The sequence below is a fragment of the Cyprinus carpio genome, unplaced genomic scaffold, assembly GCF_018340385.1.
Source record: "Cyprinus carpio isolate SPL01 unplaced genomic scaffold, ASM1834038v1 S000006717, whole genome shotgun sequence".
In the NCBI taxonomy this organism is placed as follows: domain Eukaryota; kingdom Metazoa; phylum Chordata; class Actinopteri; order Cypriniformes; family Cyprinidae; genus Cyprinus; species Cyprinus carpio.
In genome coordinates, this window is record NW_024879323.1 from 245,336 (window position 1) to 259,531 (window position 14,196).

General features: G+C 36.3%; 1 protein-coding gene across 3 annotated transcripts in view; it reads right to left on the reverse strand.

Annotated features, from left to right (window-relative positions):
• plxdc1 (plexin domain containing 1) overlaps positions 1-14,196 on the reverse strand; it is a 225,821-nt gene that overhangs the window by 60,561 nt on the left and 151,064 nt on the right. For 2 of the 3 annotated variants that reach the window (XM_042755525.1, XM_042755523.1), the window contains 2 exons: positions 12,201-12,324; positions 11,904-11,939 (listed from right to left, as the gene is read on the reverse strand). In XM_042755525.1, the coding sequence (XP_042611459.1) occupies positions 11,904-11,939; positions 12,201-12,324 (160 nt within the window). The remainder of the gene's footprint in view (positions 1-11,903; positions 11,940-12,200; positions 12,325-14,196) is intronic. The other variant, XM_042755524.1, reaches the window with a different exon arrangement.

Sequence of the window (14,196 nt, forward strand, 5' to 3'; positions counted from 1 at the left end):
TACTGAAGACATTAATTAGTTGCTTTAGGTGTATTTCATGAGGGTTGGAGCTAAATTTTGCAGGACAGTTGATAGCCATTAACAGAGTTGGACACCCCTGTGCTAGAGGGTTATTGTGTATGTGTCCGCTGGGCACAGTTTTACTGATGCCACCGGGGTGGCGTTTGCGCTGACGGCTCGGGCCCGCCATCGCTGCTTGCAGCTATATTTATTTTTTATTTTTTATTTTTTTCAACGTCTCGGGGGCTTTTGGGGCCCTTAACATAGTCGAAAACTCTTGAAAATTGGCACACACATTGGAACCTGCGGCCATTAGGGCCGGGCAGAGACTGATACACGGGCGTGGCACAGGGGCTCTACAGCGCCCCCTGGAATATGGAGGGCCATATATCATACATTCTTGCTCGTAGACGTATGAAACTCAGTACACATATAGATCTCATCAATCCAAACAACTTTCGTACTGCATGTCATAGGCTCTGCCCAACAGGAAGTTGGCTATTTAGGGTTAAGTATTCTTATTTTCCGTCAAAGTTTTGGGGGCTTTTGGGGCCCTTAACATGCTCCAAAACTCTTGAAAATTTGCACACACCTTAGAATCTGTGGCCATTAGGAGGCTGCAGAGGCTGAGACCCGGACGTGGCACAGGGGCTCTACGGCGCCCCCTGGAACACAGTCAGAAATGTTGATGTATAGCTCAAACAAACATACTTGCACGTATTCATATGAAAAACTCAGTACACATATAGATCTCATTGTGCTGAACAACTTTCGTATTGCATGTCATAGGCTCAGCCCAACAGGAAGTCAGCTATTTAGAGCTATGTAAAAAGCGCATGCTCTGGAATTTGATATACTTGTCATAGGTTTTTTACCCGATTGCCACCAAACTTGGTCAACATGATCTCAAGACATTGGGGATGAAAAATTGCCAGGGGATTTTTGATATCTTGAACGGTTTGCTCGTGGCGAGGCGTTGAAATTATGGCGAGAAATGAGAAAGAGGAAGTGTCTAATAACATCCACATACATTTCCTGATTTTAATTAAACTTCATCAATTTGTTCGTTGTATGATGCCGATCGCATATATGTGACTATTAGGAGTCAAAGTTATAGCGCCACCAACTGGCAGCAGGAAGTGTGTCATTTTCAAAATGCTTTGAATTCAGCATCTTATTTTTACTCAATTTGCTTCAAACTTCATCAGAATAATGACAAAACACGGCCCATGTAAAACTGTTGAGGGGATATTGATATCTAATATAGTGTTGCCATGGCAACATATCAAACTGGAATATTTTTCTGTATAATATATTCTGATTTTGAGGCAGATAACATGCTTAGAATTTCATGAAACTCAGAACACATATCAGTATTAATGATAGCTAGACACTGGCAAAAGGTCATAAAAGGGCGTGGAGGAGGCACTCTATAGCGCCACCTTTTGTCAAAAGTGGGGGGTTAGTTTTAGCTACAGACACCAAACTCGGTACATATATTGTTCTTATTAAGACGGACAACTTTCTAATTTACAGTCATTAGCTACGACCAACAGGAAGTCGGCTATTTTGATTTGAATATGGATTTTTGGCTCTGTGTGAGGAGTGTATGTGTGCTGAGACTTCCATTGTCTGAGAGAAATTGCGCCTCTACAGGAGCAATTCCCGGGACTGAGAGGGAGGAGTCTCCCTTAGTTTCACTTTTAAATCGGTTAAAAATACGAATAAATAAATAAATTTAATTCACACTGACAAGCTAAACCAACATATCTTATTATTAGCGGGTCAGGGCTTATTAATAATTTATGTCTGGCCACAGAACAGAGAGATAGACGAGAGATAAATCACCGCTGCATCAGCGCGTGCTGTCTCAACGAGCTCACAACAAACGAGTTTATTCTTGTTTAAGACCTTTTAAAAATAAAATATTACGGCGATTGCACACAACCCGCCAATTAGAACACACCAAGAGCTAAATTCAGATGTTTGTGAGTGTTAAAATGAAATATTTGCTGCAGCCTGTCTGACAGCACGAGACTTCTGAACACTTGAAGGGAAAAAAGTCTCCATACAGAAACTACAGATTGCGAAGATCTTGAGTTTTCGTTGAAGGGCGTGTCTGTGGCCTATACATTTCCTATTCAGTGCGCCTCGAGCTACGTTTCACGTACATGTACAAAAATCGGTACACACATGTAACAATACCTACAAAAAAGTCTCTTGATACGAAATTCGAATCCCAACAGGAAGTCAGTTTTTTTGTACTTTACTTTAACGAACTCCTCCTAGAGATTTATTCAGATCAACACCAAACTTTGTCAGTGTAATCTAAAGGCCTTTGCGATGTTAAATTGCGAAGATCTTGAGGTTTTGTTTAAGGGCGTGTCTGTGGCGGCCTTACAAATTTTGATGTTTCGCCATGAGAAAGGAAGTTGCTATAACTCAGACATACAATGTCCAATCTGCCCCAAACTTCACATGTTTGAGAAGACTCCGGACCTGAATATAACTACAGGCCAATATTCAGATATCGCTATAGCGCCACCTGCTGGCAACAGGAAGTGACATGTTTTACGCTGTAACAAACTACTCCTAGAAATTTTATGACATTTTATAATTTTTTTTGGTCAGTCTAATCTAAAGGCCTTTGCGATATTAAATTGTGAACATCTTGATGTTTCATTAAAGCCATGGCGCCGTGACAAAGTTCGATGTCTTGCCATGGGAATACAAGTTGTTGTAACTCAGGCATAAGATGTCCGATCTTCCCCAAACTTCACATGTTCGAAAAGAGTCTTGGCCTGAACACATCTGAAGGTCATTATTCCAGTATAATCATAGCGCCACCTGCTGACAACAGAAAATTGCTTGTTTTACGCTAACTTAAACATGCAATGTCCAATCTGCACCAAACTTCAAAAATATTTGATAAGAGTCATGGCCTGAAGATATCTGAAGGCCAATGCTCAGTTATAATCATAGCGCCACCTGTTGGCAATAGGACACAAAATGCTTTATACTAACTCAAACATTCCATGTTCAATCTGCACTAAATTTCATATGCTTGATAAAAGTGCTGGACTGATGAAATCTACATGACAAAATCCAGTTATAGTCATAGCGCCACCAGCTGGCTGCAGGAAGATTGGCACATAAAAATGACTTTGACATATTCCTCTAATATTTACCACATTAAACGCATATTTCTCGCCGTTTGCTGTTTTACAGAAGCCACACGGTGGTGGTGAGCCCGGGTGCGAGGGCCCGTTCATCGCTGCTTGGAGCTTTAATTTTTTATTATTTTTTTATTTATTTATTCTTCTAATTTTTTTCCAAGGTTTCGGGGGCTTTTGGGGCCCTTAACATGCTCAAAAACTCTTGAAAATGTGCACACACCTTGGAATCTGCGGCCATTAGGGCCGGGCAGAGACTGATACATGGGCGTGGCACAGGGGCTCTACAGCGCCCCCTGGAATATTTAGGGCCATATATCATGCATACTTGCGCGTATACATATGAAACTCGGTACACATGTAGATCTCATCAAACCAAACAACTTTCGCACTGCATGTCATAAGCTCCGCCCAACAGGAAGTTGGCTATTTAGGGTTTTGTGAAAAACACATGCTCTGGAATTTGATATACTCCTCTGAGGATCTCCACCCATTCGCCACAAAACTCTGTGAACATGATCTCAAGACATTGGGGATGCTAAATTGTGAAGATATTTTTGATATCTCGAACGGTTTGGCCGTGGCGAGGCGTTGAAATTATGGCAAGAAATTAGAAACAGGAAATGTCTAATAAAATTCACATACATTGCCTGAGTTTGATCAAACTTCATCAGTTTGCTTGTTGTATGATGCCGATCGCATATATGTGACTATTAGGAGTCAAAGTTATAGCACCAACAACTGGCAGCATGAAGTGTGTCATTTTCCAAATGCTTTGAATTCAGCATCTTTTTTACTCGATTTGCTTCAAACTTCATCAGAATAATGATAAAACACGGCCGATGTAAATCTGTTGTGGGGATATTGATATCTAACATAGTGTTGCCATGGCAACGTGTCAAATTTGAATATTCTGTTCTGGTGATTTTGAGGCAGATAACATGCTCAGAATTACATAAAACTCAAAAAACATATCAGTATTAATGATAGCTAGACACTGGCAAAAGCTCATGAAAGGGCGTGGAGGAGCCACTCTATAGCGCCACCTTTTGTCAAAAGTGAGGGGGTTAGTTTTAGCTACAGACACCAAACTCGGTACATAAATTGTTCTTATCAAGACGGACAACTTTTTTATTCATAGTCATCAGCTACGATGAACAGGAAGTCGGTTATATTGATTTGAATATGGATTTTTGGAAAAATATAGCTGTGAATTAATGCATACTGCTCAGAGGAGAATTACAGTATACACACCAAACTTTGTCTACATGATGCCAAAACATTGAGGAACTTAAATTGCGAATGGATTTTGGATTGCTTGAAAGGTTTTGCCGTAGTGATTTATTGAAATAACAGTAAAAAAGTAAACATAAATTGTCTTATATTTCTTAAAGTTCAGCTTCCAAACACTTCAAAATTTTTATATATAGAGGACAAGTCATTCTGAGCAAATATGCATAGTTTCACGACTTTACAATGCTCTATGGATAATAGAAAATTAAAAAACTGTCAGTCATCTGATCTCACTCTGAGGCCACTCTCTCTGTGTGAGTATGGGTAGTGGATGAGTGACTGACTTTGTTGTTGGTGACTGAGTCACTCTGATGACTCTGCCGTTGCCCATTGAAGAATGTGTGTGTGCTGAGTGTATGTGTTGACTGGGGGAGGGGCTTGGTGACAGAGAGAGAGAGAGAGAGAGAGAGAGAGAGAGACTAAAACATCTCTTTAATCACCAGAAAAAAATCTGTATTTTAAATTGTTATTGTTTATGTTGTTGCTCATGGTGGTGTTTTTTTTTTTTTTTTTTTTTTTTTTTTAAATCAGAAAAAAAAAATCAAATGTAAATAACTGCATAGTCTTCACTGTTTAAAACTAAATATAGATTAATCGTTTTTGATGTTACAAAGGTTATTTAGTCAGAAGCAGTGAGCACTTGTATTTTTCTTTGACAGCATTAGATTTATTATTAGTTTGCTTTCACTTTAAGAACCAATCACGGGTTTAATATACACATGCCTTTTATTTCTGAACTGTTAACGTTAAGACATATGCCTAACCGACTGTGTTTACTACCCTTACAAAAAATAACCATGGTTCTATTGTAGTAAAACTGTAGTAACCCATGGTTTTTTGGCGTGTTAACTACCATTTGTATAACCACAGATTTACTACAAATACCATGGTTAAACTATGGTTAATATAGCAAAACCATGGTTAATTTGTGATTACCATGGTTTATCTATAGTAACCATGGTTTTTTGGTTTTATTTGTAGTAAAACCATGGCTAATTTTCGTAAGGGTAGGATATTCCCCAAAACGCGCATTTAGATGTAATTATGTATTTATTGATCCATGCACAAATAAAGCGGAAGATAACTCAGTTTAGTATTCGCGCGTGCGGCTGTCTGTGTGCATGCACGCGCTTCAGATGTGTGCGGTGAAAACTTCTCACCCAGCGCTTGAATGTTCCGCGAACAATCCCGAGCGTCTTTTATGCTCACCTTGTGCCTTATACCGAGTCCTAATCGGTGAGTTTGAACGAGAATGCAGCCGTTGACGGACATTATGTGAAAATGTAGACAGTGCCAAATAAGCTGCTTATTTATATAACAGATATCTATATTGTACGTGTGCTATCGATGCATCGATCCATATCGATGAATCAATACACCCCTAATATATTAAATGTAAATAACTGCATAGTCTTCACTGTTTAAAACTAAATATAGATTAATCGTTTTTGATGTTACAAAAGTTATTTAGGTGGGTTTTTTTTAGGTGCTATCGATGCATCGATCCATATCAATGAATCAATACACCCCTAATATAGGCTACGTGTGTGTGTACTGACCTATGACATCCTGTGACATGACATTTATCTGAATTTACACAAACTCATGATGTAACAGTAAAACAGTTCAGCTCACAGGTGAAGACTATACTGTAATGCCGGCAAAAATATTTCACAAATGCTTATAGATCAATAAAATCATTAAAAATGCTTTGCACGGCGTGCATCATTATTAGGCACTTGATATTCTGAAGATATTTTCCAAGCACATTTATAAATATATATATATGCTCTTTTGGAAAAATGGCTCTTAACCAAAAATAAAAATTTTGCTCTTTGGTCAAAAAAGGTTCCTGACCCCTGTTCCAGAATCTGGCAGTAAGTTTGGGGAGCTCATTTTTATTCCATCGTCTATTCTGAAAAGTCTTAATTCTTAATTCTTTTGCAGTTAACTTGTGTCTTTTCTCCACCTTTTTTTTTCAAACTCCACTGTCCCAGTCAGCATTTTTTGTCCAATGGTAATGTCGAAATTTAGCAATTTCTGTATTGCAATATTTTTGAATAATTCTCATGGGGATTTAATAATTTTTGACTTTTCAGTCTGAGTTAAAACTCTTTTTTGGCTCATTTCATCTGTAAAAAAAAGAATTGCCTAATAATTCTGCACACCTGAATATAAGGAGTTTTTCTCTTTCAGCCTTCATGGACAATTATATATCACTCATAAATGATTAAATACAAAATTAATGGTAGTTATTAAGATTGATGTCATTGGGAATTGGTAAAATGTGCTTGGAAAAAAAAAATCAGAATATCAACATGCCTAATAATTGTGCACACAGTGTAAATCAATAAATGTTTTAGTAACACTTATAATAAGGTCTAATTTGTAAACATTAGTAAATGAACATGACAAATATATTTTCACAGAATTTATTAATGTTTGTTGATTTTAGTTCACAGTGCATTAACTAATGCTAACAGATATATATATATATATATTTTTAAGTTTTGACTAACTGACATTGACATGCAATATAATTATTGTTCATGTTAGATCATCTTAATAACTGAAACCTTATTAAAAGTGTTACTAAAGTTTTATATATTGTTCTCTGTGTGTGTCTTTCATAGTCTTGATGGTTTGGATTAACCCTTTAATTGCCGAATCCTTAAAACCAGACTGCCATAGAGTTACTGTAAATGCATGTGCTCGCTGGGCACAATTTTCCTGATGCCACCGGGGCGGCGTTTGCACTGATGGCTTGAGCCCGCCATCGCTGCTTGCAACTATATTTAGGGCCCGAGCCAATGGGCGCAGGGCCTTCTTGTTTTTCTAAGGATTATTCTTATTAGGGCTCAAGCCTGGAGGGCGAGAGCCCTATTGTTTTCCTTAGGATTATTATTATTATTATTATTATTATTATTATCATCTTGCACGTAGACGTATGAAACTCGGTACACATATAGATCTCATCAAGCCAAACAACTTTCGTACTGGATGTCATAGGCTCCGTCCAACAGGAAGTTGGCTGTTTAGGGTTCAGTATTCTTATTTTTCGTCAAAGTTTTGGGGGCTTTTGGGGCCCTTAACATGCTCAAAAACTCTTGAAAATTTGCACACACCTTAGAATCTGTGGCCATTAGGAGGCTACAGAGGCTGAGACCCGGGCGTGGGACAGGGGCTCTACGGCGCCCCCGGAACACAGTCAGAAATGTTAATGTATAGCTCACACATACTTGCACGTATTCATATGAAACTCAGTACACATATAGATCTCATTGTGCCAAACAACTTTCGTATTGCATGTCATAGGCTCCCGCCCAACAGGAAGTCAGCTATTTAGAGCTATGTAAAAAGCGCATGCTCTGGAATTTGATATACTTGTCATAGGTTTTTTACCCGATTGCCACCAAACTTGGTCAACGTGATCTCAAGACAGTGGGGATGCAAAATTGCCAGGGGATTTTTGATATCTCGAACGGTTTGCTCGTGGCGAGGCGTTGAAATTATGGCAAGAAATGAGAAACAGGAAGTGTCTAATAAAATCCACATACATTTCCTGATATTAATTAAACTTCATCAGTTTGTTCGTTGTATGATGCCGATCGCATATATGTGACTATTAGGAGTCAAAGTTATAGCGCCACCAACTGGCAGCAGGAAGTGTGTCATTTTCAAAATACTTTGAATTCAGCATCTTATTTTTACTCAATTTGCTTCAAACTTCATCAGAATAATGTCAAAACACGGCCCATGTAAAACTGTTGAGGAGATATTGATATCTAATATAGTGTTGCCATGGCAACATGTCAAACTGGAATATTTTTCCGGTGATTTTGAGGCAGATAACATGCTTAGAATTTCATGAAACTCAAAACACATATCAGTATTAATGATAGCTAGACACTGGCAAAAGCTCATAGGAGGGCGTGGAGGAGGCACTCTATAGCGCCACCTTTTGTCAAAAGTGGGGGGGTTAGTTTTAGTTACAGACACCAAACTCGGTACATATATTGTTCTTATCAAGACGGACAACTTTCTAATTTACAGTCATAAGCTACGACCAACAGGAAGTCGGCTATTTTGGTTTAAATGTGGATTTTTGGAAAAATATGGCTGTGAATTAATGCATACTCCTCAGAGGAAAATTAAACTATACACACCAAACTTTTTCTACATGATGCCAAAACATTGAGGAACTTAAATTGCGAATGGATTTTGGATAGCTTGAACGGTTTTGCCATGGTGATTTATTAAAATAACAGCAAAAAAGGAAACAGTAATTTTCTTATATCTTTAAAGTGAATTTCCAAACTCTTTAAAACCTTTTACATATGGAGAACAAGTAATTTTTAGAAAACATGCTTAGTTTCATAAATGTATCATGCTCAGGAGCCACCAAACAATTAAAACTAGCACACAATTAAACAGACAGATGAAGACTGTAATACCAAGGATAACCACTGGATGGAGTCATAGGATAATACATCTTCTAATCCAGTTCAACTCATCCTCAGTGTATCAGAAAGAAAGAAAAATAATGCACAGAATCTGTTGATATGTACTTTAATGTCAGTATACATTTACATAATTATTGTCGAAATGCTTATACAACATTAAAATCAAGGAAAAATCATTAAAAGTTTTATATATTCTACCCTCTCTTACTGATAGGATAAGACATTTTAAGTCTGACCCTGTACTGCTCAGTTCAGTTCATTAGAATAAGAAACAAATATATAAAATAAGTTAACATACTTTATTGGTAATATAGATTTATGTAATTATTTCACTGTAGCAGGGGAGGCGTGGTTCAGCGAGGTCTGCGACGGGAGCGAGAGCGGGGAGACGAGCGGCGGTAAGTGGGTCAAGTGCCAAAATACTAACACCTTGGTCTCGTTGTAGTAATTGGCGTGGGGAGATGGTATATAAGCCAGTCGGAAACCGGTGAGAAAGAGAGAGAGCTGAGGACTCATGGGGACCAGGAAGCCGGAAGCCAGAGAAATTTCGACGAGTATTGTGAGACAGTGAATAAGTGTGTGGGCATGTGGCGCGATTGTTTTTGTAAATAAAATACCCACGAGCCTCAGACAGCCGACCCGGTCTCCTTCATTCTCACCCGACGAACAAGGGAAATACTACATTCACAACTGCTTAGTAATCATTAAATAATTTTTACAAAGTGTTGGTAACAATTTACAATAAGGTCTCTTTGGTTAACATTAGTTAATGCATTAACTAACATGAACTAACGATGAACAATATATATTTTACAACATGTATTAATCTTTTTAATGTTAGTTAATAAAAATATATTCATGTTCATGGTAAATCACAGTACATAAAATAATATTAAAAAATACAACTTTAAATTTTAATAATTATTAATACATTTTGAACTTAATATTAATTAACATTAAAAGATGGTATATAATTATTGTTAATGTTAATCGAATATAGTTAATGTTAACAAATGAAACTGCATTGTAAAGTGTAACCAACGTTTTAAATATTTTTCTGTGTGTGTGTGTATGTGTGTTTTGATCTTATAGTGTAACCCTTTCATTTCTGTAACCTTTAAATCCAGACTGCCAGAGGGTTACTGTAAATGCATGTGCATGCATGCCCCGTTTTCCTAATGTCACCGGGGTGGCTTTTGCACTGATGGCTTGGGCCCGTCAACACTGTTTGTAGATTTAATTCCTTTTATTTGCTGTTATGATTTATTTATTTATTTATTTATTTATTTATTTATTTATTTATTTATTTATTTATTTAATGGATTGGTTTATGTAAATATATATTTTCCTGATCTTTCAAATTTTGTGTTCGATGTGTTTGTTTAAATGCAAGTTTGTTCGGTGGGTCCCTCCCTATATTTATCTTGTAGCCTTTCTCTCTAGGGTGTTCTTAGGGAGACCATTACAACATAAAAATACAAGAACCTTTGACGCGCTTCTAACTTTTCCCAATCAAACAGCGAGAACAAGCACCTTTATTTATATTGTTGTGTGTAGAACTATATTAGCTGCATTTTTAATATTTAATAATTATTTAATTTAAATAAAATGTAAATTCTTCCCCCACACTTTATTCAGGCAGGTGTGTTCATGTAGAGGTTTCTAGATTTAAATCTAGATTTAAATTCAAATAGACAATAGATAGTCTGTGCATGACGTGGCCCTTTATTCATATCCAAATGAGGAGATGTGAATCAGGAGAACTGAACTCTCTCATGCAGTGTATGTTTCATTTAAACTCAAAGCCGAAGGATGCTCTTGTGCTGAAAGTCCAAAACAGTCTCATAGAAGTAATAACTTATGATGTGCATGAAATCCCTAATATGGACAAAAGCATCTGGCTATCGCTGTAGCTGAGCTGAATAAAGCAGAAATGTTTTTACTGATGAAACGTGCAGACAATAAACACACAATTGCGAAAATATATGGTGTATGTGTGTTTGTCAAGTTATCGCCAGGTAATAAATAAATTATATAGTATTGATTGACATACCATATAGTATAGAAACTAACAAATATATTTCCTGCCTTATTATGTGATAAAAATGAGGAAAAGGTGTTCGTAGTAGCCTTTATAAAGCATCATAAATTACAATTCATAAAATTGTCATTAGGAAGATACTGAACAAAATTATAGCCCCTTGCTGCAGCTAAGGTTACTTCCACAGGTTACACACAGCAATATAAACAACAGCTGTGCATGCTCTCTTCACGTCGTTCTTGTAAAATAATAAATATTTAATAATATAAGTATATAAAAACACTGCTCCGCTAAGAACTCTTACCGGCAGCCGCAGACATTATTGAAGGCATCCTGGTGCGCTAAATTACTAAAGGTGTCTGAATGTGAGATGAGATCATTAAGTGAAAGGTCATCATGTGGATCATTTTATTTACGGCTAAATTATTATTAATAAATTTTGATTTGGCAGGCCTGCACAAAAGGGTGTTTAATTACACCCCCACCCCCCCACACACGTGCAGAAAAAACTTTTAACTGTTTATTTTTCTTCTCACGCTTATTCTGTTTAGACAAACTTTTTTTTTTTTTTTTTTTTGTGCAAAAAAAAATATATATATATATATATTTAAAAAAAGAAAACTGCCAGTGGGGCATGAAGAATCTAATTAATCTAATTCAAGATTGGACTGGATTACTGTGAATTTTTTAGTCACTATTATAATAATAAATAAGAACAGAAATAAAGGTGTTGGAATGGTGGAGGGATGCAGTGAGATAAGAAGCAATTGAAATATCCTTACTTTGTGAGTTACAGGATTAGATAAAAAAGCTTCTCTATAAAATCTCTGATCATGTTAAACTCTTTCCACTGGAGTTCAGACTCATTATAGTGCTGAAATGTACTCATCATGGAGTAACAGCCAAGAAGCACAAAGCCATTAACTGACTCACCATTGCCATGGTGGTGAAAGAGAAGTTTAGTGTCATCTGTGGAGGAAAGAGACTGTTGTTGTACAGAGCAATGCAAGCACAAGACCAGGTATGACATAACAAAAGTATTTTAACTTTAGGGCCGCATGCACAATGCACACAAGACAAGACATACATTATCAGTCTAGCTGACCGCAAAGACCTTAAAAATCATGCAGACTGATCCTTAGTTATCACAAAAATGCTGCAGTTATGAGTGTGATGGGTTTAAAGGGTCTGTTGTTAAGTATCATTGAGATTTTTATTAGACATACTTACCTTCGGTCACAGGATTAGCGGGTTGAGCTGCAGGGGAAGGAGTCATCACTGACGGTGATGAATTAAAAGGGTTGACTGAACTCTCTGGTCCTCTGTGTGTATAATCGTCACATGTGCCTTTTGCCTTGGACAAGCACATACCAACTCAAATTATGCTTTAATACAAGGACGTGTGAATAAAAAGCCAGCATTCACTTTGGCACTAACATTGCCCACATAGCCACCATAATTGCCACAGGAAGTAAATGATGATTTATTATATTATTATGGCCATTTCTATTAACCTTTATTCTGACAATACAATAGACATACAGTAAATATGATTATCATTATTCTGACTGCTTAATTATGTTTTGAGAATTTTATTTTATAACAGTTACTCAGTGACAGCCACATTTACATATGATTGGTGGCACTAGAAATTCACAGTTGCTGAATGACTTGTTTAAAGAACAGTTCATGCGAAAATGAAAAATGTCAATTCCAAATGTCAATTCCAAACCTTTTATTAATATTTGAATAACCTTCATTTTTTATTTCAGTTTTATTTTATTAAACATTTAATTTCAGTTAGTTGAATATATACACCTTAATTTTAATTAATGAAAACTCTACTAGTTTTAATGAACAATAACAACACTAGCCCCAATGAACAGTGTCATTTCATGTACAAAAAAACAGTGAGGCATTTTTCCAAATACCTACCAACCTACCTACAGTAGGTGGCCAACCAGAGTGTGCTTTCTACCACCGTGAGTGCCACGTCTGCAAAGTGCATTTTGTCGGCTGAGTGGCGCTTTAACCACAAGTTATCAAACAAACGCATCAAAGCATATTTTTGCAAATAGCTGTCAGCTTTGCTTGGCTTGTGTGTTACATTTGACGGCTGCAGTCAGAGGAAAATAAAAGCAAAACACTGTAGTTAAAATATTTAATATTCACAGATGAAACTTGAGTAGCCTACTTAATAAGTTATATTTGTTTCTTAGAACGAATAAAACACGCACATACTTTGTTATTCATTACCTGTCATTTATTTTGACAGATAACTACTTGGGGGAAAGATATCTGTCTGTACACTGATTAAAAAATTGTTGCCTGTTTTATAAATTATTTCCATTATTTTAGTAAAACGTAAGGCACTGAATAATTTTGCTCCCATTATTTAGGCAAAACTAAAACAAGAAACGAATAAATTAAACCTGGCCACGATTTAGCTAAATCATTGAAACTGAAAAGAATAGAACGATTAATAAAATGTCCTCATGTTTAAACTCAAGTTCTCTCATTATAATCAACAAAGTCCACACGATGTAAAAAAAGAGTTTAATTAATTGACAACTTCAGTGATTTTAAAGGGAGCCTTCTTTACTTGCTTTCATACAATTTAATTAAAACTAAAAAAAAAAATAAAAAAAAATTGCAGCCGCATTTAAATGCTGGAGTGTATTCTATTCCTTAAAATATCAGACTGCAAGATTTGCGAGACGTGCATGAAGCTGAGTGCAACGCACATCATTTATTCTTATTTGTCTACATATTTTTTCTTCATTACAAATCTTTTTTTGGTTTTAATTTGTATCATTGCATGTAAAAAATAATTAACTTTGTAATGCATATGCAAAATGTGAAACTGCAATCTTATTCGCAGTCTATAGCATTTTATAATTATTTGTACAACAATATCTAACTTAACCGGCTTTGTATCTTTATTATTTAATGTAAAAGAGATTTATAAAAAAAACAAAACAATCAAAATCAACGAATTGGAGCGGCATCAGCCATTAGATCATTTTAAAACGTCGAATAGCCTTTAATTTACAGGTTATAACTGCATCTGTCTCGGTTGTAGACTTGTGAAGCTTTATTTTTAATGCGGATCCCATACCGTACATATTTCCTCTTGGTCAGATAATTAGTCAGTTTAGCGACATGTATCATCTGTATGCGGAAACTGAGTTCTTCAAATTGTCTTCCTTAATCAACTGTCTGACTA